This window comes from Rattus norvegicus, chromosome 3, assembly GCF_036323735.1.
Source record: "Rattus norvegicus strain BN/NHsdMcwi chromosome 3, GRCr8, whole genome shotgun sequence".
NCBI classification, from domain to species: domain Eukaryota; kingdom Metazoa; phylum Chordata; class Mammalia; order Rodentia; family Muridae; genus Rattus; species Rattus norvegicus.
In genome coordinates, this window is record NC_086021.1 from 139,693,917 (window position 1) to 139,720,550 (window position 26,634).

Here is a 26,634-nt window from a genome sequence, read left to right on the forward strand (position 1 = left end):
GACTAGCAGGCAACATTCAGAATCATGAGTTGTAGAGTGACACTTATCAGATGAATGCAGTCTTCGTTCATCCTGTGGGAGCCCCTTTGATTTCGCTGTGGAGAAGACTTTCAGCTCCATGTAGTCGCACATAAGCCCAGGCCTTTGCTTTTTTTTTTTTTTTTTTGCACATGCTTATTAGTGTCACTTCAAAAAAGCTATCGTTTAGAAATGAACCCAGAGGGAGAGAGGGCTCCACAGTTAAGAGCACTGGCTGTTCTTCCAAAGGATCTGGGTTGGATTCCCAAGACCCCACACCACAGCGCACAGACATCTGCAACTCCACTTCCAGAGGACCCAACACCCTGTACTGTGAAGGCACCAGGCATTCACATGATGTACATGTATAGATTCAGATACAATGTACACACACACACACACACACACACACACACGTATATATAATTGATATATTGAAAAATGAATCGATTCTAGAACTCAGTGTGCTGGGTGTGGTTGTCAACACCGTGTCGTCTCCTTGAAATTTTCTGGGAAAGTAGAGCTGGAGTTTCCTTCTAACCCAGCCCCAATACGATCAACACGGTGATGGCACATTGATGAATGTGTTCATTAATCTTACCGCGGCAGGCATTTCATGCTGAATAGCAAATCAGTTTTATTGAGGAATAATTGATAAAAGTCATGTTCACTCACTGGTGACTAGGATTCTAGGCATGGCAGCTAATTTCCCACACAGTTTCTCCTGGTGTGCCTTCAGTTTTAAAACTTGTACAGTTGACTTACACATTTAATTTTTATTTATTTATTTATTTATTTATTTATTTATTTATTTATTTATTTAATGTATGTGAGTACACTGTGACTGCCTTCAGACACACCAGAAGAGGGCACCAGATTTCATTACAGATGGTTGTGAGCCACCATGTGGTTGCTGGGAATTGAACTCAGGACCTCTGGAAGAGCAGTCAGTGCTCTTAATCTCTGAGCCATCTCTCCAGCCCGACTTACACATTTATAAAGTATGTATTAGTAAAGTGTAACTTATACAGAGTGAATGTGTGTGTGTGTGTGTGTGTGTGTGTGTGTGTGTGTGTGTGTGTGTGTGTGTATCTTACACGTGTGTTTGAATCGTAATTGATGACAGGTTTGTTGGGTTACTCTTTTGACTTTGGATCACTTTACAGGGAAATAGCAGTGATGAATTCACTCCTCTGTTTTTGAGTGGCGTTTGCTTACACTCAAGAATCACAGTCACTCGCTCAGGGGCATCACAGACATGCAGAGTCTTGTACTCCACCTCGTGAGGACTATAGCATGGGAAACAGATGTAAAAATCAAACCCATTTCCACAGCACGAACTGCCAGTTCCCTCACGGCTAATATTTGCTGGGTAATCTACGAATTCTGACTTTCTGAGGCCTACTGCCTGCCTGGACCCCAAAGAAAACATTTGTCTCTTGCCTATGCCTATGCCACTCCTGGTGGCATGCAGTTAAAAGTCTGCTGCATTTTGGGGAAACATCATTAAAACCTTGTCTTGGTTGTTTTCTTGTTCTAGGGAACAAATTGTGGTAATTATTTATCCTTCATGGCCAGGATTCCAGGAAGACAACTATTGATTGCATGTTCAAGCTGTATAAGCCGACCATTCTCCCCTTTGCATTAGTCAGGGATTTCCAGAGAAACAGAACAAACTGAAGGTGTGTGTGTGTGTGTGTGAATTCACAAGATATTAATGAAGAAGACAAAAGTCAAACGATGTCGAAATGAGTGTTGGAGCAGGACAGAGGAACTGGGAAACGGCCGAGGCAAGCTGTATCGACAGTCACTGCATTTACTCAGCCTCTGTAGAGAACACAGCAAATTCAAAGTTGCCTTTGGGAAATTCATGAGATTATACACAAACAAACAAACAAACAAACAAACAAACAAACACCCACTTTCAACCCACAGTTGGTTGAATCCAATGATGCGGAATCTACAGGTAGAGGTCCGACTATATTCTCTCTCTCTCTTTCCTCTCTCTCTCTCTCTCTCTCTCTCTCTCTCTCTCTCTCACACACACACACACACACACACACACACACACACACACACACACACACGGAGAAACTGTTTTAGGAAACTTGCTTATGCAGCCAAGGTTAAAGTTTGATTGGAAGTATGGTGCAGGTTGGGAGTGGACCTTTTCCATGGAGACTCAGTGCTTTTTCTAAGGCCTCCAATTGCTTTGATGAGGTCCACCCTCACTGTGGAGGGCAATCTACTCAAAGTCTACTGATTTAAATGTTAATTCCAGCTAAAACAAACAAAACACCTCACAACAACATCTAGCAAACATCTTGGACCAGGGCCTAACCACGTTGACAGTTACCACCAGCCTCCTGCCCTCATACCTTCAGCAGAGTGGAATTTAGATGTCAGTCTGAAAGCCAAGCTCCAGGAGACCGCTAAGTGGGTGCCACCAATGAAGTAGGGTCAGTTCCCCACACCCTAGTTTATAGGTGAGAAAATTAATCAGAGAGACGGATTCAAGGATTTGACAGAATGGATTTATTCCGGATCCTAATGAGCCAGAGGTGACCTCAGGGTGACATCCATTGCCACTCTGAGGCAGGTCCCAGCTCCTTCTACCACACCAGTGGCCTCAACCTGACTCACAGGAAAACAAGCTCGTTTTTGTTTCTGATTGGAAACAGTTAGTGGCTTGAATGTGTCCCCCAAATTCACATGTTGGAACCTCAGTCTCCAGTGGTAGAAGGGCCTGGAGGTAACTGGGCCCTTAGAATTCTGCCCTGGTGAGTAGAATAAACTGCTCATGGAATCATGGGATATTGGAGGAGCAGCTTAATTGTCAGCACAAGCTCTCAGGCTCGGCAGTAGCATGTGTACTTGGCATGCACAGGGAGGAGTTCATCCCCTCCACCAACAAAGCAGAATAATGTAAAACGGAGAACTCTCTACTCTGTTTTCTCTGTCTTACTCTGTGGCTCTCCAAAGGTTCCACCAGACACTAACCCTGTGCTCGTAGACTTTACAGACTCCAGTGCTTGAGTTAGATAAGCCTTCTATGCTTTGTAAGTTTCCTGGTCTCTGCTACTTTGTTATATAACACCAAACAGACTAGAAGCATTATTAGTAATCCTGGGTACGTTCAAACCACAAACCCTGGGGGAAGGGAACAGGCTTAAGTTTCTGAGCCTTCACCTTACAACTGACCTGGGGAAGCAGAGCTCCCCTCCTAAGACCCACAGAACAAATTCACGGGGACTCGCTTCTAAAAGTGCTTTATTTAAATAAGGTCTAAGACAAAATTAAAAGGTTGCAAAACCATGGCTCCCCACTGAGGCCTCATCCAATCGTGTTAAGATGCCCTAACATCCGATTTTTCAGTTCATAACCGACAGTTGAACCAAGTCATGTACCATTCCTAATACGCAAGTTATGACGAGGAAAAAAAGACTCTACCCAACTAAGAGGGAAAACTGAAGAAACACTAGTAGTACCCCCAGAACCCAGCGTCCTGGAAACTAAGGCTTCTCAAAAGTTCACAGCTTAAGCACCTCTGTGCTCAGTTTCATGGGAGTAGGAGGAAGGGTGGGAGGTGTAACCCAAGATATGGTGAACACTTTCAATTATGTCTGAGAGAGGGGATGTCACGTCAGGTTTATAGATGCTCTCCTATCTGGCGGAAGCCAGGCTTTACAGAAAACAAGTTAAGTAAGAAACTTTAAAACAGGCAGTGCTGTGGGAGTAAGTGAGCTAGGACAGCCTCCTGCCTCCTCCCTCACACAGGGCCAAGCTTATTCCTGTGGGACATTAAAACTCCTTTGGTCACGGACATATTTCTTTCTTGGAAATGTATCCCTAACCCCAAGTTCTCCATGTTACAAAGCTTCAAACAGAATTTGGGTTTTGCTTTGAGGCTTCGCTGTTTCTGTCATTCCTTGAATGCTTCTTGCCCTGTTTGACCAGATTCCTTATCTACCCTCCTGACATCAAATACACACTCAAAACCACAAAACACAATCCTTGCCGAGATGCTTTTGCAGATATTGGAGGACCATCATATGGCACTGATAAAATTTCTTTATCTGGAAGTTTCTAGAAATAGGAAAGGAGAAAGTTGTGAATATTTCTTCCCAAACCATCAGCTTGCCTCAGGCCAACATCCCGGTCTTGGGCTGCGCCACTGTCCTGCTGAGGTCGTCTCTCCCCAGCCTCGGCTCCAAGCTGCACTTGTCCGGTGTGTCAGCAGTGTGCCCTTCATCAGTAGCACAGGCATGGCTGGTCTTTCCAACTAACACCCCCACCTGCTGTGAGGCCTCACCTCCCCACTAACCTGGCCACCAAGAAAGCGAACCTATGCCTGACATCACCACCTCCCTCAGACCGACGCCAGTGTTCACTTGGTCACCTTGTAACATAAGCCTTTGTGGAGAGCAGGGGAGGGGAAGAGTCCAGAGGCAGGCGAACCACTTTTCACCTGTTGGATTAACACCCCCACCACTGCCTTGCATTAGTCTTTTATTCCTCCCGATTTCAGGTCCATTGCGCTCAATTACGTAAGCCCACACTAATCGATCGGTCTTGGAGTTCAAAGCTGCGAAGTGAGACCAGCAAGAAAATCCGGTCGCCACTGTAGTGGTCTGTTCTGCTGCGGCTCTGTCAAAGGTTTCCCAGGTTCACAGGGTAGAGTGGAGCTTGGTGCAGGTTTCAGGCACCAGGCCCTAACACTCCAAGAACCCCTCTACCACTGGGCTACGGCTGCTTGCTTGCTTGCTTCCTTTTTTTCTTTTTACTTGTGTGTGTGTGTGTGTGTGTGTGTGTGTGTGTGTGTGTGTGTGTGTTAGACTGTGCTACTTTTGACACACACTTAGAAAATGCTCTACCACTGAGTCTCAGCCCCAGTCAATTTCCTAAAAACTCCTAATTAGTTCTTTGGGTGTGAGAAATGATCTTTAGGGGATGTGCCGAGATGGATTAGTGAGCATGGACCCCAACTCCCTTTCTGAACCCCATACTTTAAAGGCCATCTACCTTGGCACCACCACCTTGGAGAGCCTGGCAACCTGACACTCAGAAACAGTCACGTGTTGACACTATCACACTGAGCTTTCATAAATCAGAAATAACTTCCCAGTCAGTTAGTGTGCTCCGTGGAAACCCCCCAAGTTCCCGAGGGAGAAGTGTGGATCAACATAGGCTCTGAACATTCAAGATAAAGATAACTGGGAGAGAAATTATCCAAATCAAACTTTCTCAGATATTTGCATTCACAAAGCTGTTCTTTGTCTGTAGTAAAGGAACCCCCACCCCAGTTGCCCACTGAGTTCAGTTGTGCTCATAAGGAGAGCTGCATCCCCAGCCCCAGCTCTGTGCTTTGCTGTCTTTGGAGTCTGTGATAGAGACTAAGAACCACTGGGTTTCCATCCCACTGCTCATGGGATGCATTGTGCTGCCCTAGAAGAGGAGCTAGGGTGCTAAATGATACCCAGCAAAATGGCTGACCACAGTGAGGCCACAGCCGTGAACCTTCTGAGGAGAGTGAAGGACAGTAACACTCCTACCCAGGAAGATATCTGCGGCAGAGTTCCACCTTCCTTAAAAGGCACACTGGTCAGGGCCCTTAGCTGCCATGCTTCTAGAGCTTTCTTGAGGGCAGGTAGGAAAGGGCATCCTGTTGTAGCAAGACTCAGAGATGCCTGAGTTACGGGCTGCTCATCTTGCTTGGTCGAGTTTCATAGACCAGCAGCAAGGCCCTAGTATCCATCTGTCCAACCTCAAATGGTACAAGTCACTCAGGTGACCAGCTACATGGCAGCGTCCCAAATGGAGGGACTACAGGATCATCCCTGCTCTTTTCTGCCAATGAGACTGGTTCTAAAAACCATGGCCTCTCAAAGGCTAAGCAAGCACTATCCTCTCTGCCCACACGCATGGAACTCCCCAAAGAGCTTCCCTATGTTGAGTGAACAGGACAGGTCTCCATTCTTGGAATCCATCTCCATGTATAAAGTGAAGGAGCTTACAAGTGTGCAAAGGCCGGAAAGAAAACCATGTAATTTCAAACACAATGCCCCAGCTCCACGTGGGGGATACTCTTACTGATGTGATGGTGGCACCTGTGACCTTCCCTCCAGTCTACGAGTGCCATTTATCCCAGCACACACCCGGTCTAGGTACATGAGCAGGTCAGAATGAATTCGAGTGTCAGCTGGAGAGAAGAAATACCCAGAAGCATCCACAAAGCCAAGAACAAAATCAGAATCCCTTCTTTCCAGGGGTCCACATAGGACAGGACATTAATTGTGCTTTGTACAACGATAACCTTTCCAGTGCAAAAACTCACAGACTCAGTGTATCTGCCCCAAGGTGATCTTGCTTTGCCATTTCATTGGCCTTGCCCCCAGGGCGTGGGGTTGTCACTTTGACTAATTCCCAAAGATCTCAGGGTCACCCATCCTCCTTGGCAAATGAGAACAATCTCTGCTATAAACCTTCAGGCGTTCCAAACGGTGAGCCCGCGGCCTCCTCTTCCCTGTCAGATCTGTGTGGCTGCCGTTGGCACTGGAAGAGGCAAGAAGCCTCAGTCACCCCCCGTTCCTCCTGCGCAGAAGCAGTTTGTGCGCCAGCCTCACGGCACCTGCTCAGAATTTAACCAAATGTAAGAACATCAGGGAGGCGCATGGACATAGTAAGTACACATATGCACGCTTGCGTGTGTAGCGCACATACGCACACATGTGCACACTCAGGTATGTGAGCATACACATTGTGGGTCCTCCTTAGGATGAAGGTCTTTCAGAATGAAACCAAGAGGAGCAGGGATCCAGAGATGGGGAGCCGTCTGCTGCTTGTAGGTCCTACTGTAGGAGCAGTACTGGCTTTCGGAGGGCTGCAAGGTTCGTGTGAAAACGTTTCTGTGGAAGGACAGTGTCTAGCTTCCCATGGGTCTTCTCAGGTCAGCCTCGGGCCCTGGAGTGTCTGGATTGCCTTTATTCCCATGGCTCAGATAGTCTCAGGGGTCTCTGCTATCTCCTCTAGCCTTTGCCGAATCATTAGCCGGAGCACCGTGTACCTGGGAAACAAAAGCAGCCTGAAGTAGACAGCAGTCTGCAATCTGCCTCTTGTGCCTTTCTGTCACCCAAGCATCATTGAAACCAACCGTCCTGCCCCCTGAGCTGTCATCATCGGCCACTCCCATCCACTTCACATATCCTTCCACCCTAGGACAGCAGGAACGACACAGCTCAATTCCAAGTAAGAGTCTTTTACACTGGGTACACAGTGTGGCAAACGGGGACCCCCGTTTGAGGTCACCAACAGCAGCAGAGCCGGGCTCATCGGTGCTTACTTTGCTGGAGATACTGAGCACAGCACTGCAGATGCTGGAGTGGGAATCATGGTACAGGGGCCGGGGGCACACTCCTCATACTTGGAGTTTGCACTACAGAGCAAGAGCTACGGTCAGTAAAACGTAGCTGCTGTCATACTAATTGCTGATGGCGGCAAATACAGATTTGGATTTAATCTCCAGCACCGGATTAACAACTCTCCATTACACCCACAAAAGAAGGCCTATTCTGTGATTAGAATGAGGTATCAATTCCTCCCCAGAAAGGAAAGCCCAAAGGAAATTTCCAGAAGAGACACAACTAAAAGAAGGGAGGATGGGAAAATTTTTTAGAGTGGGCAGCACAGGTGGACTCCACCTTCCTAAGATTCCCAGAGCCTGTGTGTCTTAGCATTCTATGCCTAAACTTCTTTGTCATGTGTCCCTGGACCTGCGCTAACCCTTAAATGACCTCCAGACTTTGTCCTCAAATAACCTCAGACTCTGACGCTCATCTGAGGGAAAGCCATCTTCCTGCTGGGAGTCTAGTCACATGTCTGAGACAGCACCATGCCGTCCTTTGAACATCGTGCCTCCTTCCAAAGGTTCGTGTGTTTGGAGCCTGGTGGGGATGTCTGGTAATAGTCAAATTAATATAGGCTCATGAGACTCTAGTTAGTTCTTGAAATAGCACATTGTTCTAAAAAGATCAGCCCACGTCTCTCTCTTGGGAGCTTCCTGTATCATATGTGGTTATCACCATCTTGCCATCTGCCACGAGGGCCTCACCAGAGCCAAGCAGATGTGGGCCGCACATGCTCTTGAACTGTGAGCACAGGTTTCTTTATGTGCTAAATAAACCTCTTTTTAAACTACCCAGCCCCAAGTGTTTGGTTACAGAACAGACAATAGACAAGTATGCAGGAGAAAGTGAACTCCCTGACTCTAAATCCAGATTCCAAAGCCAGCACATTCTTTCCCAGAGTTCTTTCATAAAAGATATTTTGATATCTCTTATCCAAATAAGCAGCTAACACAAGAAGCATGAAACAGAAAACGGGTGTTCGTGTCCCTGTCTGAGATCTGGGTCTATCAAGTGGGACACCCTCCTAGCCCCGCCACTGCCCCTGCACCAGTCCCCACCAGTCAGCTCAACAATGGCGCTTCTCACTTCCGCTGGCCCTGAAATCAGCCTCCACCCAGACACCACGCTCACTTTTGCATCAGCTTCTCCACCTCCCGGTCTTCTTCCTCCTGGAGTTTCTGAATGAAGCTTTTAAGGACTGGCATCTCAAACTTTATATACTGGGCCACCTGGGGAAGGTGAGCAGATCCCATGGTTATAAAATGTATTTGCTATCGCTCTCCTCAAGGCCACAAAGCTGTCAGAAATCTATTTTCCCACTAACCCAGGTTTTCCTCAGACAAGGGCCGGGCCTCTGTCTATCTCGGGCTGGTCACACCTGCATGAGGCCTGCATTTACGTGACTCTGCCTCATTAGTTCCCAATTCCAGACAGCAAAATCGTGAGAAAACCCACGAGTGTTATAAGGTTTTGCATTTGGGGACGCATGTTCCTGTATGAACTAACACCAGAGAAAAGAAACTCACTGTTGAGCTCTCGGTGTGGAAAGCATGCTTCCGGAGTCCTCAGAGCCCCAGCACTCTTGGGAGGCTCAAGAAAGGTATTCCTCTAACAATCCCCACAGGGTCCACCCTCAACTGGTATCAAAAGAACCTGAGATTAAAGAATGGTGGCTGTAGGGGATGAAGCTCTGATCAAGTCGTTTAGTAACCCAGTAGGTCTCCTCCTGCACCATCCCTTTCCACCCTAAGACCACCAAGCAAAGGGGCTCACATCATAGGTGACCTCCTCCACCTGGTCCTTCTCCATCAGAAAAACTTTGGAGATCTGCTCACAGGGGCCCTGGAGGATGCGGGCAATCAGGGGGTAGTCAGAGTTCTTCAGCTTCTGCTTCTCTGAAACACAACCAGAGTAGCCTGAGCTCAGCCCAGGACCTTTCTCCCCAAGAGTGGTGGCCAATTCAGGGGTCCAAAGGGGCCAGGCGCCTCAGGAGACGCAGCTGCACAAGCCAGACGCTGTTGGGATAAACTATTCAACATCTGTTGTTAAAAGTACACACACACACACACACACACACACACACACACACACACACACACGCACACAACCATGCCTCAGACCTTCTGGAAGATGCCACTGGGGAAAAGTTTGGCATCTACCTCTAGAGAAAACCCAGTTCCCTTTCTAATAGGCAGCTAAGTTCAGGGATTTAGTGTTGTTGCCCACATGGTATTCCCCTGGGGCACTTGTCATGAAAGCCTATCAGGCTTGGGGACAAGTAACATTTGGAATTTTAGGAAATCTCAAGAAGAGAATAGAGGGTTTTGTTGCTGTTGCTGTTGCTGTTGCTGTTGCTGTTGCTGCTGCTGCTGCTGTTTTAAAAACATGGTACTTTGAGTTAATCAAAGGATTTGAAGTGTACTATGTGCTCTTCAGACTTACCACCACTGGTGTGGACCACGTACAACGCGAACTCCTCTGCCGAATTCTCAATCTGAATCAGGAGCAAAAGAAACTCAGTCAAACACCCCAGCCTTGAGCCATTCCCTCTGCATCCACAGTGCAAAGCCAGACTCAAGGCTTCTACAAAGTAAAGGGCCTTTTAGTTATGGCTGAGGAGGTCAAGCAGCAGGCAGGGAACTATCAACCATGCCAGATAACAGCAGCCGAGCATCCTTCAGCTGCAGGGCTCGGGAGAAGACGTGTTTGAAGTTGTAGAGTTTTTTCAGGTTTGGGAATTTTGGCAAAAGCTTTGCCAGCTAATCTCCTCTATAAAACCCTGAGACCTGAGATGCTGGCCGAGTCACACCATTGCTCAAGTTTCCGCGGTTGGTACATTTCGGATTTCAAGCTTTTGGGCTGCAGTAATTAACACGTACTAGAATGTAAAGCCCAAGACACTTAACATGTGTTTACTTATCTCATATTATATCATCCCATAACACGTGAGCATCACCCTCCTACACAAATGAAAGCTGGAGCGCAGAGAGCTTAAGGCAACTTGTCCCACTCGGCTATCTGGCAGGTGGTGCATGAGGACTCGAACTCGGAGCCTTGTGCCCTAGGTCACACTGCCTTCCACAAAACAAGGTAAGAATAGTCGAGCCAGTAAGACGGCAAACCGGGCAAGGGTGCAGGTCTGCCAACCTGAGCTTAATCTCTGGAACCCATAGAAAGGTAGAAGGAGAGGATCAACTGTACAAAGTTCCCCTGCCTTCTGCATGTGCCCTGTGGCACGTGCACCTGAACCTACATATACACAAATAATAAATAAAAAACTAGGAATACAGGAATACAAGGACAGAGGGGGTGTTGCTCAGTGTTGGATTTGAGTCCTAGCGCTATAAAAAAACAAAAACAAAAACAAAAATCCTAAACATATAGATAAAAAAATAAAACTGGGGGGTGGGAATTATACTAGCAGAGATAATATCTATAGTTCCAGTCAGTCCTGAGGCTGAAGGCAACTTGAGCCCAGGAGTTCAACACTGATCTGGGCGACATAGTGAGGTCTCAACTCAAAAAGTGAGTAAATAATGCTTGGCGGGTTTATTTATTTATTTAATGTATGTAAGAGCTCTCTTCAGACACACCAAACGAGGGTACCAGATTCCATTACAGTGTGAGCTACTGTGTGGTTGATAGGACTTGAACTCAAGACCTCTCGGACAGCAGTCAGTGCTCTTAACTGTTGAGCCATCTCTCTAGTACCCTCATACTTGGTGTTTTTTAATTGACACGATCTAGAGTCACTGGGAAAGCAGCCTCACAGATGGATGTCTAGGGTCTGTTGGCCGGTGGAGGTTAGCTGGACAATGCTAATTGAGGTGGGAAGGTCTGTTCCCTGTGGATGGTGCCACTCACTAGCAATGGATCACGGGTTGTAGAAGAGTGAGGAAAACGGGACACTCGGCCTGAGAGCACTGAGGCTCACCACCAACGGAGAGAACTTGCCTTAAACTTGTTGAGCAGCAGCTTCAGGACCTGCGGAGTTGTCATGGTGCTGTTGATGCGGACATTGGTGACAGAGCCATAGGCTGGTGTGAACACTGATGTCTGTCAACAGAGGGGTCTGGCTTAGGAGGGGAGCGGGGACAAGGACTGAGTATCAAAACCCAAGTGAGTAAGGGGCACAACCACAACAGCTTTCAAAATGTGCTCGAGGAGAGCCCCTGGCACTCTGGCCAGCATCAGCCTTAGATGGAGACAAAGTGGCCCTCAGGGTTTAGCCAGCTCACACTCTGCTCCCCTGAGAAGTTCAGGTCTGAGCTCCAAAGAGCAGAATTGGAGTGGGGATGAGATTAGACAAGCAAAACATTCACAAAGACGCTTCCCTTGAAAGACCAGCATCCCACCATGCACTTGTGCATGAGGTAGTCTCTAGTCACCCTCCCACCATGCACTTGTGCAGGAGGTAGTCTCTAGTCACCTTCCCACCATGCACTTGTGCATGAGGGATTCTCTGGTCACCTTCCCACCATGCACTTGTGCAGGAGGGATTCTCTGGTCACCCTCCCACCACTTGTGCATGAGGGATTCTCTAGTCACCTTCCCACTATGCACTTGTGCAGGAGGTGGTCTCTGGCCTCTCTCCCACCATGCACTTGTGCAGGAAGTAGTCTCTGGTCACTTTCTCACCATGTACTTGCTTCTGGTGAGATTTAAGCAGCAGAAAGTAAGGAGGACTTTGTGTGCTCACATGAGAATTTCAGCCTTGCTCAAAAACAGTCGATAGCTCAGGGGGTCAGATGGCAGCAGAGAAAGGAATAAAACATTCTGGTCCATTTTCAGTGCGTACATTTACAGTTTGTCAGAGAACACAGAGAAGCAGGAGGGTCCAGCACCAAGCCCTGGCCTCCTCTAGCTGGGAGCCAGGGCTCACTTGACCAAACACTCTCGGTTTGTCCATCAGAGGGGCTGAAAAGCTGCAGGCAGTCTGCTACGTGACTGAGCCCATGGATCAGAAAAGGAGGGGGATTCAAGCCCCAGGACAGAAATCAGAAAAGTTTGCATCTTGAGCCAGTAGGATGGGGAATCTGGGGAGGGAGCAATGTTTAGACTCAGGAGAGATTGTACCTCCCTGAAGAACTCAGCCAATTAGGAATTTATGGGTGAGTTAAATTCGATTAGGAATATAAAAAACACTGCTTGTACCAAATGGTACACCAGCCTTCTTGCCTTTTCTGTAGGATGCCATTGACTTTGTAAAGTCATAAAATAGATCTAGTTCACTATTGAGCCCCAGTACTCTTATTCTGAAGTGAAGATCTTTACTTCTCACTCCAGGGAGGGGTGAGGCCAGGGGTGAGACCAGGAATTAACTACACAGATGACTTGCCAAGGCAAAGGGAAGGTTCATAAGATGTGCTCTTGGAGCTTTGAAGACTAAATCTGCTTTATACAGACGCTGAAACCTCCCACACCTAGTGCAAACCACTCCTCGCCCAAAGTTCCGTATCTCTCAAGAAACCAGTGAAGCCTCCATGACACTCACAACCCTCACACTGAGCTGAAAATGTCTAGCTTCCCAGATGCATCCCCAGGGACCACATGGCACTGAAGTGGTGGACCCCAGGAAGTGATGATGTCCCCGAGGTTTTTTCCTCCATGAGCCCTCTACCTTGTGGTTATAGAAATGGCCATTGATGGAGAAGCGATGGCGTCTGATTCGCCGCTGGTCACTGGATGTTCTCACATTGCCACGGCGGCGCACCCCAACATCACTGCGTGTGCGCATCAACTGTGGGGTGTCCTCCTGCACAGGCTTCAGGCCTCTGGAATCTTGGGAGAAAGAGGAAAGCGGACAGTTACCTGAGCCTCGCCTACTCTTTGGCACCTACTGTCTCTCCAGTAACACACTCTATAAACGATTTTTCTGCTGGAGGGGACACAGCGTGTAATTTACTGAGCGTTACAATGCACAGGTTCCAAGCACAGGCCTCAGAGCCAGCTCCCAAGTTCAGATGCTGGCTCCAGCCCTTGGCTTCTCATGCCTCATTTTTCTGGAGGGGTCACAAAAGCCTCTGCCTTGTGGGATCATAGTGAGGCTGTCAGTAAGTTAATACACATAACAGGGCTGAGAAAAGAACCTGACTCAGGCCCGGTACGACCTAAGGGCTTGCAGGGTGCTGCAGACAAGCTGCCGCATACACGGACCTGGAGGCCTTACACTGAGGTGAAACTAGCCAGTCAATATAAGTACTTTGTGAGTCAACTCCCATGAGGTGGAGGAGCTCAGAGCAAAGTCACAGAGGCAGGAAGTGAAGTGGTGGCTGACCCTGGTGAGGGGACTCAGGGGAATAGAGCTTCTGCAAAAGCTGCCACTGGTCTGGGGAGGGGACCAGAAGGAGCCACACCCAATCCAGGTAGTGGCAGCAGGCCACCTGTTTGGATTTGTTTGAATTTGCATGCATTTGCATGTCTCATCTTGGGGAAGGGGATGCTGTGGGCTGCTTTGCAGAATGGAGAAACTGAAGGAGAGGAGGTGGGAGCATTTAAAGTCTTTCCTTTTAACTTTTTAAAAAGCTATTGATCCATGTGGATTTTATAGATGTATACAAGAAGTCACAGGTTAAAACACAGCTGTCACCCAGCTGGGCCTCTAGCAGGAGGCTCCTTCTATTGCTCACCTGTTGGGCTGTGCGTCTCCATGTTTTCAACGGGCATATCCACTTCTGAGATCTGGACAGTGGGCACGGTAAGGGGCTTCAGTGTGGTGCTGAGGGAGGCAAACAAACAGGAAGGGCTTGTTTAGACCCTGAGGGCTCGTGTCCCGATTTCATGGCTCCCTTTCCTGCAGTGGGAGCTTTTATACATGCCATGTAGGGGAGCTCTAGTACATATCAGGCAGGCAAGATAAGCTGAGTATTCAGAAGGGTGGTCCAGATCCCATTCTTAGTGCTGGAAGGGGCAGGGAGCTCAGGAAAAACATGTTCTGCCCCCACCTCTGCAGTAGCACGAGAACCCAGAAGGGAGGACCCAGAACCAAGTCCATGTGTGGCCCTACACTGAGTCCCAAAGCACATGTGGGGTCTACGGTTTCTTTCTGTTGGAGGAATATCTCAGAGATGGCCTCTGGCATCTCTGACTCAGGAGTGAGGATTATCTCAGGGTTGCCACCAGGAGAAGGGACCACAGCAGGTCACCTGAGCAGAGACCTAGGTTTGCTGTGGTACCTGGGAACATTTCCTCAAAGCCCTGAAGAGCCATGGAGGCAGCTCGGAAAAGCACATCCAAGGCCAACAGGGGATTCAGTCTGAAGGGAGAGCCATGTTTAACAGTAAGGACCAGGATGAGAAGGGGGAGGGGCTCCCAAAGACCTACATTCTTAGGATTTAAGGAAAGAAAAGTAAAATCGAAAACTGGAAGAATTACTCCTCATAGCCACCTAAGCCTCAGTCTTTGCCCTTCCAAGAAATGCAGGCACTTGGCCCAGGCGGCACCCCGTCTCCACGGTCCAAAGCAGAATCTGGTCTGGGCATCTCAAACACACTCCTGCAGGCAGCATTTAAGTTCTGCTGGCATTTGAGAACAGGCTTCTGAAAGCCCTTAAAACATTTACAGGCTTCAAGGACCAGCTTGTCGCTGGAGAAAGGAGAAAAGCCAAGAGTGCAGACTGAAGGACCCCTGGGCAGCTCCAGCCCAGGGCATCACAGGAAAATGGGATTTTAAAAAATCATCTCACTTGAAGAACAGAATGTAACAATCGAGAGGTCAAAGCTGGGCACCGACACGGGCTGGCCCACTGGAACTGTAAAAGTGCTGAGAGCAAGACCAAGAGGCCTGACCAGGTCCCGTGCTCAATGGGCAGGGCAACCACTTCCCTCCCTAGGGCCAAGGTTGGTTCCAGGGTTTGGCTGTTCTGTGGATGTTTTTCAACTAAGGAGACTGATACACTTGGCTGTGGAGTGTAACAACATTCCAGGCAGCCAGCAGAGAGGGAGGGCTTGGTTCCCCTTTAAACTTGAGAGCACGTCACTGTGGTTTTGGCTGAGTGGCCAGCACACTCCACCCAGGCTCTGGCCCGAATGCCGCCCACCTCAGCAAGTTTTGAGGGGAACAAGGCTAGTTAGTCACTTGATCTCAAAACTGAAGTCCCAGAGAGGACAAGATCGGCCCTGTGGCAGCATCCATTCAGTCACAGGAGGTGGAAGAGCGCACATGCTCTTCTCTGACCTGAAATTCCTCGTTTCAGTAATAGAGGACCTCCTAGACTACTGTCTCCTGCCATGACCTGTTCCAGGGATCCAGGAGACCTCTGGCTGACCTCACTTGGCTGGCTCAGAACATTCCTTTCTCTTCTACTAGATTCCACCAAGAGGGAGAGAGCTTTGATCAGTGGGAGTTCAAATCCTAGATGTCCCTGGAACAGGTTCATTCCAGTTGGATATGTGTGGGTTGGCACTCTGTTGGAAGCTTCAGGCTTGGATCAGTGAGCCACTACCAAGAAACCTGGAGGGTCCAGGCCTCTCCTGCTGCCCATCCCCTAGTACTCCCTCTTGCTGACTCAGAACCACCCCTCTTCCCTGTGTGCCTGTGGAGTCACGAAGGCCAGAGGCTCCTTTATCCCCAACCCAAACCCAGGGTAGGTAGCAGTTGGTGTGCTGGGAACTGGACCAGGAGCCCCCCAGATACCCTCAAACTCATCTCCCTTCACTCACCCCTGTGCACCCAGGTTACAGCCGGAGTGCCAGGAGGAGGAGGATGGTGGGGGACGGATGCGTTCGTGGTCATCCTGCATCTGCAGCCGAATGGGCCTGCGCAGCCCCCAGGAGATGTTCAGCAGCCCCTCCACAATGAACTCGTCTTCTTCCTGCATGAAACAATGGAGGATGCTGAGCTCAGAGTGGGATCCATAGAAAGAGAGCCGTGTGCAAATCCTAGCTCTGAGGCACACTGCTGGGAAATTCCCAGATCCCCACAGCTGACCTCGAAAGTCAACAGCACAAAAGTTTCTGCGAAGGGGCTGCACTGAGGGAAGGCTCTCAGCGGCATGTGGGAGATCCCCAGGAAAACCCTGTTTCTTTAAAATGGAGACACACGTGTGCAATTCATCAAACCATTTTATTGCCTTCATCTTAGTGACTTTAAGGAAATCGGAGTATAACACCAGGTGTGATAGCTCATATCTGTGGTGTCGGGACTCAGGAAGTGGAAGCAGGAGGATTGCCATCAGTTCCAGGCCAGGATGAGCTTCAGAATGAGTACATAACCAAAAACGACAAGGAAGGAAGGCGAGAGAGGGAAAAATAAAGATGGAGAGAGAAACAGAGAGAAGGTCAGACCTCTCTTAAAATAACAGAGACTGGCCTTACTAATTAGAAGCAAGAACAAAACCCTAGAACTGGCTGTTTTCCCTCGTGTTTAGCAATCTGACCTAACTTTGGGTAACAGAGATTCAAAGCTCTCCCCACGTTTACTTGCAGAGCATGTTCCCGGAGCAGAAGTGTTGCCTTAAAAGGTGTCAAGTGTCTGCTAGCTGCGAGCTGCCGCTCTGATCTGACTATTTTTTAAAGAAGAAGTAACTCCCCCAGTGTTTTTTGTAAACTAACACACCATTACACCTCCCAAGAGGTGACTAAAGTCTTCAGGGATTCCAAAGTTATACTCAAAGGTTGCTGACTAACAAGAAGGTCAATGTAAAACCTTCCCAGACGCAGCCCCTCCAATCCTATTTAGACTGTGAGATGTCAGAGAGCTGACAACAGGATTGTTCCAGCTTGATTACAAGATGCTCCTGCGGGCTACATGCGAAATGCTTGCTTCCCTGCTAGTGGAAACCTTAGGAAGAAGAGCCTAGCTAGAGGAAGTGGGTGGCTGAGAGTGATACCCAGTCTCTAGTACCTTCCTGTGTGTCTCTACTTTCTAACTACCATGAGGTGAACCCAAGTGTCTACAGGTCAAGCCTCTGACACTGTGAGCTCAAACAAATCCTCTCTCCTTTTAAGTTGTCTGTCAGGCTGTGCATTCACAGATGTACAAAGTAGTCCAAGGATAGAAGGAGGGTAGCTATGCCAGGCCCTGGCTCTTACAGCCCAGCCACCAGCTAAGGGGCAGGCTTCTCCCTTCTGAACCCAAGCTTTCTTAGGTGTCAGAGTGGGGCCATGAAGAGCTCCAGGACACCTGTATGATCAACAACTGGGCCAAAGGATCCTCCCTGTGAACAGGGCGATACAAAACAAGACGGGAGAGGAACACAACTTTGGGGCACGTTGGTAGTCATAAGGAGAAGGGCTTTATGTGGCCATTGCTCCTTGATATTGTCCAATTGCAGGATGGGATTTAACCCAAGATAGGACTCAGAGTAGAGTGCTTTAAGAGACAGAGGAAGGTCACTGCACCTTACATCCTATTCCCCCAAGGGCCTGGCTTTCTTTTATGAACTAAAATTCACCACATGCTCTCTCTTTCTACGAACTAAATCACCAAGGACTGATCACTTGGAAATAGGTTCTAGTCAACCAAGAACACTTGAGAACAAGCTCACAGAACACTTGAGTATGAGTTATTCTAAAAAGCTCACAGAACACTTGAGTATGAGTTATTCTAACAAGTTTATAGAAACAGATATAGGATGAGTAAAGTTGGCTTTGAGATGAAGCCTAGGCAATGTCTGCTATAGCAATGCCTTTAGAACAACACCCATCCTTTCTGTATGGAAACTGAAACAGAGGAACCTTCCAAAGAATCCAAAGGACATCATCCATCATTGTCCTAAATACTAGGGTCATCAGCCATGGCAAGAAGGACCATTAAAAGTGTGGACCCCATCAGGGCATGAGCCTCCATGCCCCTTTGGGGATGCCTTACCTCTCGGTGTCGGAGTTGCAGGTTCTGGCCTTCATAGTACAAGTTGTATGTCTTTAAATGTAGGAGAAGTTCACTCCTTGGAAGAGAAATACATTGCCAGCTAAAGCCACCACAGAGCAATCATCCCCTCTTGTTTACCCTACAACTGGCCTCAGTGGTCCTTTGACTGTATATTCCCATGCGTGTGCACACACGAACACACACGTGTAGATACACATGCACATACGCACGCAAAGTTCTGAACCAACCATCCCATCCACACCTTCCCCCAGGATCAAGGTCAAGACAAACATTAGGAAGTAGCCTGGGGACATCATGGCAGACTGTAGACAAAAGGCCTGGCAGGGGTTCTCCTGCCTCTCTCAGGCTTGCTGTAAGGACAGGCTAAATGCTGTTGGCTTTCACAAAGCTCCAAAGCTTCTAGTGTGTTTAGGAAGAGGACCGGGATGGCTTAGGCTTAAAGAAGGCATTGGAGAAACCAGGATGGCCAGTCACACAGGCCTATTTTCTTCAGTGGAAGGAAATGGGTGACACCTAGTAATTGGGGATGCCAGAATGAAAGGTGGTCAATTGATCTGGTGATTCTATTAGGATCCAGCCTCCACCTGAAACCCCCAATACTCTGAGCACTGGGCCCCGATCCTGCAGTGAATAGAGCCCACCCCTTTGAAAGAAGCCCCATGTTCTTTTCACCCTTTACCAATAGAATCTGTTCTTACCCTTAATGCTGATCACAGAGCCTTAGTCTTGGCTCTAGACTCGAGCTCTGTTCATCCGCCAATAGAATTCATTCTTACCGTAAAGGTCACAGGTCAAATGTTTAAATGTATAAGGAAAGTAAAACACCAGGTCAGTCCCTGGAGGTCTTGTACCTACAATGATGCTCTGTCCATTGGCTGATAAACAGAGCTCAGGGCTAGAATCTGTGGTAACAAATAGATTCTATTGGTGGAGGCTGAGAAGTACATGGAGTTTCATTCTTCACTCCTCCCTTGGATTGTCCCCCACTCCCCAGCAGGCCATGAGATTTGTAGGGGTCGGGGGTTGTCCCTGATATTAGGCTTCATTGGCGAACCCCTGTTGTGTTTAGCAAACTCTCACCAACAGAATAGATGAGAAGGAAACAATGAAGCAATGGCTATATGAATGTGGCCCACGTTGCACTGATGAATCTCATGTGTCTCCTACTTTTGATACATATGTGCCTGCTGTTTATCACTCCACAAGGGACACCAGGTGACTGTTTAGGAAGCTGCCTATCTTGTGTGACTGCCCGCTTCCCAAAGAGGTGGCAGACTCAGCCCTTCAGAGGGCAAACCCACTGCCAAGTCTTCAAAATTCAGATAAGTTAAACCTCAATGAAGGAAGAGGTCATTCAATACAAGCTGGGCTGAATTAGAGACGCCACAAAGATGTGACTCCACAAAACTCCAACCAAAGGCTGACTGTGTTATTCAAAAGTCCTGCTCGAGAGAAGTCTCCCGGGAAACCCTTTGGTGAAGATGTAAGAATGTTCTGGATCTCATATAACAGGCATCTGTATGAGACCAAGTATAGTGTCTAGAACAATTTAGTCTCAGATAAGCTAAGTAATTTTTAAAGGTGGGGGACATCGGGCTGGAGAGATGGCTCAGCGGTTAAGAGCACCGACTGCTCTTCCAGAGGTCCTGAGTTCAAATCCCAGCAACCACATGGTGGCTCACAACCATCTGTAATGATATCTGATGCCCTCTTCTGGTGTGTCTGAAGACAGCTACAGTGTACTCATATATAATAAATAAATAAAATTGAAATGTAAATAAAAAATATGCAATAAAAATTTAAAAAAAAAAAAGGTGGGGGACATCAAAGAGGTAAAAGTCAGTTGGTCAGACTTGCAGTAGGACAGGCTGGAGGCACAGCTTAGTGTGGAGTGCTTGTCTTTCCATGAGGCCTAGGTTCAATCTCAAGGGGATCAGAATCAACGTCTGCTCAACCGCTGTCATCATATCAACAAAACCTGTTGCAGAGACTTTACCACAGGAAGCCATGGCCCAGTCCCTTCCTTCTCCTTTTTCTTCTCTCATGAACTGGGGGTTGCTAGGCAACTACTCTATCTCTGAGCTACACACCCAGCTCCCTTTTCTTTTTAATTTTGAGACAGGGTTTTACTAAATTTCCCTGACTGGTTTGAACTCACCATAGCCCAGGCTAGCTTCGAATCAGCAATCCTTCTGCCTCAGCCTCCCAAACTGCTGGGATTATAGGTATGTGTTACCACACCCCACTGACCCTGCCTTTTTTATTTAGAGGGTAGGTGAGACTGTTTTAGTCAGAGAAATGGCAATCCACAGCACACGATTGCAGCCTGCTCTTTCCCTAGGCAACAGGACAGTAGGGGTGGTGAGCCGTGCTTGTGTCCATTTATGGTAGCTATGACAAAATATTTCAGACTGGGGAGCCTCAAAACAACAGGATTTCACCTCTCAGGCAGCAGCTGATTTAGTAAGGGCTGGGTCTTCGCTGTCTCCTCCCTGCTTCCCCATATGCTAGAGGGATAAACCCACACCCTCATATCTTAATCCATCATCTTAAGTCTTCAGAGTTCAGAGGGAATGTGGAGGTACAAACATCCAAAGCACAGCAAGCAGCCACCAGCCAACTCCTTTTTCTAGAAGCCTTGCTTGAGTTCCCAAAGGTGCAGTGTCCTGTTACCCCTTTCCTGGTCAGGTGAGGCCCACTGGAGCACGTTTTTCTCTATGGCTTCTGTGTATCATGACATAGCTCTCACTAGCCCCCCTTTCCCTGCTTAGCTGCTCATGCAGATGGAACTCCTCTCCACTGGCTTCCATCCACTATGAACAGAGTCCCGGTGGGCCTCTGGCTAACGCTACCCGACATCTTACTTGGGCATGTACTTGTCTTGTCCGCATGGAATTAGGGCAGTTTGGTGAGTGTAGTCCATTCTTCCCTCCTCTTTTCATCAGAAGTAGAGGCCTGCAACCGAAAGGAGAAGGCAGAATTCAGAGCTTGGTAATGACACTGGTAGATCCTGCAGAAGACAGGAGGAGACAAAACCAGCCAGAATGGCTCTCCTTCCCCCAGATCCACAGCCAGGAGCTGCCCAGAGTAGGGCAATGAGGTGCCATGCTGACCCCGCTGGCCTCGGCCTCTAGGAAAAAATACCCAGAGGAAAGAGCACGACTCTGTCCCAGCCAAGGAAAATGCAGGAAACCAAGCTGGTCCCAAGGATGGCCAATGAGTCTCCTCTCTAAAAAGACATTTGCCACACAGGGCAAAGTCTCATCTGTCAGAGATATCCCAACATCTATTATTGGACTTGACCAAGGACAAGAAACCACCTGAAATGTCCAAATAAAGCCAGGCCCAGCAGTGCAGCATAGTTCCGGGTGGGGTCATTGGAACACAGTGTGTGAAGGAAATTCATTACTTGGGAAAACAAGTCATGGGTTAGGAAAGTAGAAGTCTCATTTTGTTTAGTTTTATGTTACAGTAATGTATGCATATGTCTACACAGACAAGTATATGAAAACGTATATTCATATATATTTATATCTCCTCCCCTTCACCTACTGAAATGTGCAGTTGGGCTATACTCAGCTGTGGGTCTGTCCCTTGCATTGGAAGACGCTTGTCAGCCTCCCTGGCATCTTCCCTCTCAAAACCAGTAGCCTGTCCCCATCATGACAGTCACAAAGGTGTCTAAGACGCAGCATAGTGGCAAATGTCCCAGCACTTGGGAGGCAGAAGCAGGAGGATCATGAGTTTGAGGCCAGCCCAGGCTACATAGCAAGTTCCAGACAAGCTTAGACTACAGTGAGATTATTATATGAAAGAAAAATCAAGTCTCCAGATATCACTTAGTGCCTCACTGGGTCAAAGCTGCCTCTGGTTTGAAGCCCTGGCCCTTACATAGACTCAAGTAAAGGTAAAAGACTGGCTTTCTCTAGTCGTGACTTCACTAACTTCTCCCCGACCCCCCAATACGCTAAGTACTTCTCAGGGCTAGTGAGATGTCTTCCTGAGGACCAAATTGGATTCCCAGCACCCACACAGCAGCACAAAACTGGATATAACTCCGGTCCTAGGGGGAATCCAATCCCCTCTTCTGACCTCTGTGGTTACTGTACACACTCAGTGCACAAACACACATGCAGGCAAAGCACATCTACCGGTCAAATAAAAATAGATAAACGTCAAAAAAGGAAAATACATGAAGAATAGAGTTATAAAATGTAAAAGTGATGTAAAACATTAAAGTGACAGAAATAGGGCTCAGCCAGTGGCTAGGCCATCCTATGCTTATCTGTCAGGCATCTGTTATTTCTGAGGCAACTCCAGCACCGCCTGGAGTTTTTTTGTGGCAGACTTCAGCAAGTATATCATTAAACTGAACCCACTGCTCTGATCACAACCTTGAGTTTGCCCCATGAGAACAGAGCCAGAACTCTGACTGGCAGAAACGTAGGACAATAAGTCTCTGTGGTTTTAAGGCCCTGAGGTTTGATTTGTTCTATCAACCATGGAAGCGAATAAAAGGTTTCCTCAGTCAGGATGAGACTTGTAGCCCATCTGTGTACCAAATTATGGGACCCTAAGGAGCTCTAGGTTCTAAATTTTTGTGTTTTTCCCAAAAAAAGAAAAAAAACCAACATAATATGACCATAAAACCAGAGTAAATATGTGCTATACAAAAAGAAGAAAGAAAAAAAATAGGAAGGCAAACTGGTTTGAAAATTTTCTTCTTTCCCTCCTTTAAAGTGGCCGTTCCTCATGTCTAGCAAAATACCCAAAAAAGGCCTCTTTCTATGTACTTGCAGGTTTGTATAGTCCGTAGGCATCCATGTCCTAGCTGTGAAAGCCAACACTGCCTTCAGTGTGCAGGTTGTGTAGGAGTGAATAGGAGGAGTAGATCGTTCTGTCATGGGAGGGCAAGACCATGGTGGACCGCAGGAAGGACACCATACCTGAGCTTACGTTGGGTCCTGGGGATGAACTGGACTCAGTGGTCCCTTAACTAAGGTGTCAATGTAAGACAGTGGTGACCACATGCGGGGTGGATGTGTCCAGGCAGAAGCACACCCTTTGTACAAGAGGGGAGTGTGGGCCTCTGAGTCAGAACAGACAGTGTTGCAGTGAGAATGGAGAGGGTTAGGGCAAGTTTCCGGGTATCCCAGCCAAGAGAGTGGGCAGAGGGGAAGGAGTCCCTCGAGGAGAGAGAGGAAACGAGATGAAGTGTTCTAAACGCCTTTATAACAAGGCACTCGGAGGTGACAGTGGAGCCAGGGGCTGGTGCTGAAGCCCAGAGAATGTGCCTGGGCCTGACTGAAACTACAGGAAGGTCATAGGGGACCTTGGTTAGAGTCGTTCAATAGCCAGGTCCTAGTGAAAAACAGATTGATGGTAAAGACTGTGCCTGACCCCTGGCTGTTTTCCCACCTCAAACATAAGGGAAATTATATTCCCCCACCCCCTCTCAATTCCTCTCTTCCATTAGTAGTTCTTCTCAAAACTCTTTTCCCCTCTCTCTAGTACCATCCATCCGTCCTTCCGTCTTGCTGTTCATCCGTCTTCCCATACATGCTTTCCCCAACCATCCATCGTCCTTCCACCCATCCTGCCATCCTATTATCCATCCACCCTCCCATCATCTTCTTGCCCATCTCCTATCTCCCATTCATCCTTCCACCTTCCACCCATCCACCTTTTCATCCATCCATCCACCTCTCTTCCCATCTACCCATCTTCTCATCTATCCATCTATCTCCCAGTCACATCCACCCACCCACTTATCCATCCATCTTCCATCTACCCATCTTTTTTTAAATAAATTTATTTATTTATATATATGAGTACACTGTAGCTGTCTTCAGACACACCAGAAGAAGGCATCAGATCCCATTACAGATGGTTGTGAGCCACCATGTGGCTGCTGGGAATTGAACTCAGGACCTCTGGTTAGAGCAGTCAGTGCTCCTAACCTCTGAGCCATCTCTCCAGCTCCTACCCACCAATATATCCATCTACCCAGCCATCCACCCGTCCACCCACCTATCCATCCATTCATCTATCTGCACACCCATCCATCCATCCACCCATCCACTCACCCATCTACCTCTCATCCATCCACCTACCTCACATCTATCTATCTATCCATCCATCCATCCATCTTCCAAGCCTCATATCATTTTCACCCACAATTTCCATTCCCCTTTTTCTTCAGAATTATTTAGCTAGTCTCAAATAAACCTCGTGTACTTTCTATAAAGGTCTTTGTTCACTGCCTCAATCATAGCCTATAATTTGGTAATTTTGTTTTTCATCTGAAAGCAATCTACCCAGTTCTTCAGACAGCTCCCTTTTGATACCACATCCTCTTAAACCTACTGGGAATACCAATTAGAGACCAGGAGCTCTCCATGTAGTTATTAACATCTACTTGATACTAGTGCTTAAATAGGCAGATCAGTGAAACAATTCACATTCAGAATTAGACCCAAATATATCCAGAAACAGAGTGTGAGCAGCATCACTAAATAGCAGAGAAAAGACATATTAGCCAAAAAAAGTCACTAGAAGGCTGACTGCTTTTGGAAAGGGAAGATGAGGAGATGGGAAACAACTTATCTTCTTATGTCATCTACCAAAAGATCAGACATGCATTGAAATTTAAATATTAAAAAGTAAAATTACAAAAGAATTTATGGTGTCATCTATGTATGTGTGTGTGTTAAACCCGATGACCAAAAACAAACAAAAATAAGTAATGTTTTCAACTTTCATTTAGAAAAAAAATTTGTCCACAGAAAGTCAGAAGGCAAATATGAGAACGTACATGACAGAGGGCTAAGGTCCTTAACATATGAAGAACTTTCTCGGTAAGGAAATTCAAGTTACTAGTAAGTCTTCGGAATTCTTTCCACCTCTCTTGCGACCATCTTTATTCGTCAGAACAGAAAGCAAGTCATTGGGCAGCTCCAGTTGTAGGGATTCCCCAGGGCCTTACTCTTTCTAGCTACTGGGCAATCCTACCACGTGCACAACCAGAAATGGGCTGCTACTCTATCCTCATGAAAGTCTGCCCTGTAGTCTATGCTACTCTGTCTTCTCTGGCCTGCTTCCTCCTCACCCTTTCCCTTGATTTTACACCTCTGGAGAGGAATGTACGAAGACTGCTTCCACCGTGTAAGAATACTCCCACCATATTGCTGAACTGACCATGTTGGTGGCTGCAGGACCTCTCCTCCCCACGTTCCCAGAACACCTGAGATTCTCTTCACAGACTTTCCAACCATCTCTACAGTTCCCTAACTATCCCAACCAGCTAGACAAATGAAGCTCACACACACTGCAAGGCAAGCCTGAGAGGCATCCTAACAGAAATGGAAATTTAGAATTAAGGTCTTCACAGATGGAGGGTCAAAGGAAGATGATTTGTGTAGGTGGAAGGTGGTTCGATGCAAGACTTCCTCCAAGGTGACCCTCAGGTTCTGCAGCTGCTGGCTGTAACTCTCCTGTCTTCCCTGTTATTATCTGGAATTTGTAGGTTGCTGTTACTCCAAATGCCTTGGAGAAATCATTTATAAGCATCATGTCCCACAATGCCTTGGGAGCAAACTGGCAGTGGATATGCCTTTGTAGAAAAGACAGGAAAAATAAACCAGAGGCCACGTCCGTCAGCATCCTAGGTGCAGGACCGAAACTCCCTCTGGTTTATCACACTGAGAAAGAAAGGGAAGGAGAAAGGAGAGAAGGAGAAGGGAGGGGCCAGCATGGCACAGGGGCTCGTGCCTTTAAGCAGAGCACTTTGGGGGTGGAGGCACGAAGATCCCTGGGAGTCCCGGGCCATACAGCACTTCACAGAGAGACCCTATCTCAAAATAAAAGGTGGGAGGGAGCATTTTCACCCTATCACTAATCTGGATCTGTTCTTTGGCTGTCTAAACCTTCCCTTCTGCTGACTTATGAACAGGGGTATCACCTTCCCAGGACTTCTAAGTCAGTGCGTTAAAAACGAAGGTAACTTCTGAGTGACCCCTAAAGGCAGAGCATGTCTGCCCTGACGTTTGGAGATGTTACTATTGTTGGACACAGGCCACTCAGGCCCCCGTCACACCGATTTCTTGATGAGACCACCAGCCAGGCAGATTTCCTGCTAACACTGGCTTCATCCTTTGGCAGAAAGTTCTGGGTTCTCCTCAGCACTACCTAACTCCCGTGTGACGCCATCCGGCTTGTCAGGGCGATCTGGTGTGTCCCAAATGGAGAACAATCATGACTTCTTACCTGCTTGCTTTTAACTCACATGGATATCACAACCTTCCTTCTCTAAGACCCAGGAGAATGTCCTTCCAAAAGATATTGGTCATTGACCACATCTCACCCACAGAGAAGCTCTGGGCCT

The 26,634-nt window shown here is 47.6% G+C and overlaps 1 protein-coding gene and 1 long non-coding RNA gene across 5 annotated transcripts in view; one reads left to right on the forward strand and one right to left on the reverse strand.

Moving 5' to 3' along the window:
- Positions 1-3,270: 3,270 nt before the first annotated feature.
- Positions 3,271-26,634, reverse strand: part of Rassf2 (Ras association domain family member 2) — a 36,216-nt gene continuing 12,852 nt past the window's right edge. For 2 of the 4 annotated variants that reach the window (XM_063283783.1, XM_006235066.4), the window contains exons 2-11: positions 21,116-21,206; positions 18,231-18,306; positions 16,082-16,233; positions 14,051-14,139; positions 13,042-13,202; positions 11,376-11,477; positions 9,864-9,915; positions 9,195-9,316; positions 8,553-8,650; positions 3,272-7,081 (exon numbers count right to left, since the gene is read on the reverse strand). In XM_063283783.1, the coding sequence (XP_063139853.1) occupies positions 7,012-7,081; positions 8,553-8,650; positions 9,195-9,316; positions 9,864-9,915; positions 11,376-11,477; positions 13,042-13,202; positions 14,051-14,139; positions 16,082-16,233; positions 18,231-18,306; positions 21,116-21,174 (981 nt within the window). In that variant the 5' untranslated portion in view covers positions 21,175-21,206 and the 3' untranslated portion in view covers positions 3,272-7,011. Of the gene's footprint in view, positions 7,082-8,552; positions 8,651-8,947; positions 9,075-9,194; positions 9,317-9,863; positions 9,916-11,375; positions 11,478-13,041; positions 13,203-14,050; positions 14,140-16,081; positions 16,234-18,230; positions 18,307-21,115; positions 21,207-26,634 lie in introns of those variants that run through there. The other 2 variants (NM_001037096.2, XR_005501884.2) reach the window with 2 other exon arrangements.
- LOC134486447 (uncharacterized) lies at positions 19,615-20,590 on the forward strand. Its single transcript, XR_010065393.1, has 2 exons — positions 19,615-19,832; positions 20,066-20,590. It is a non-coding gene; the product is annotated as an uncharacterized LOC134486447 (long non-coding RNA).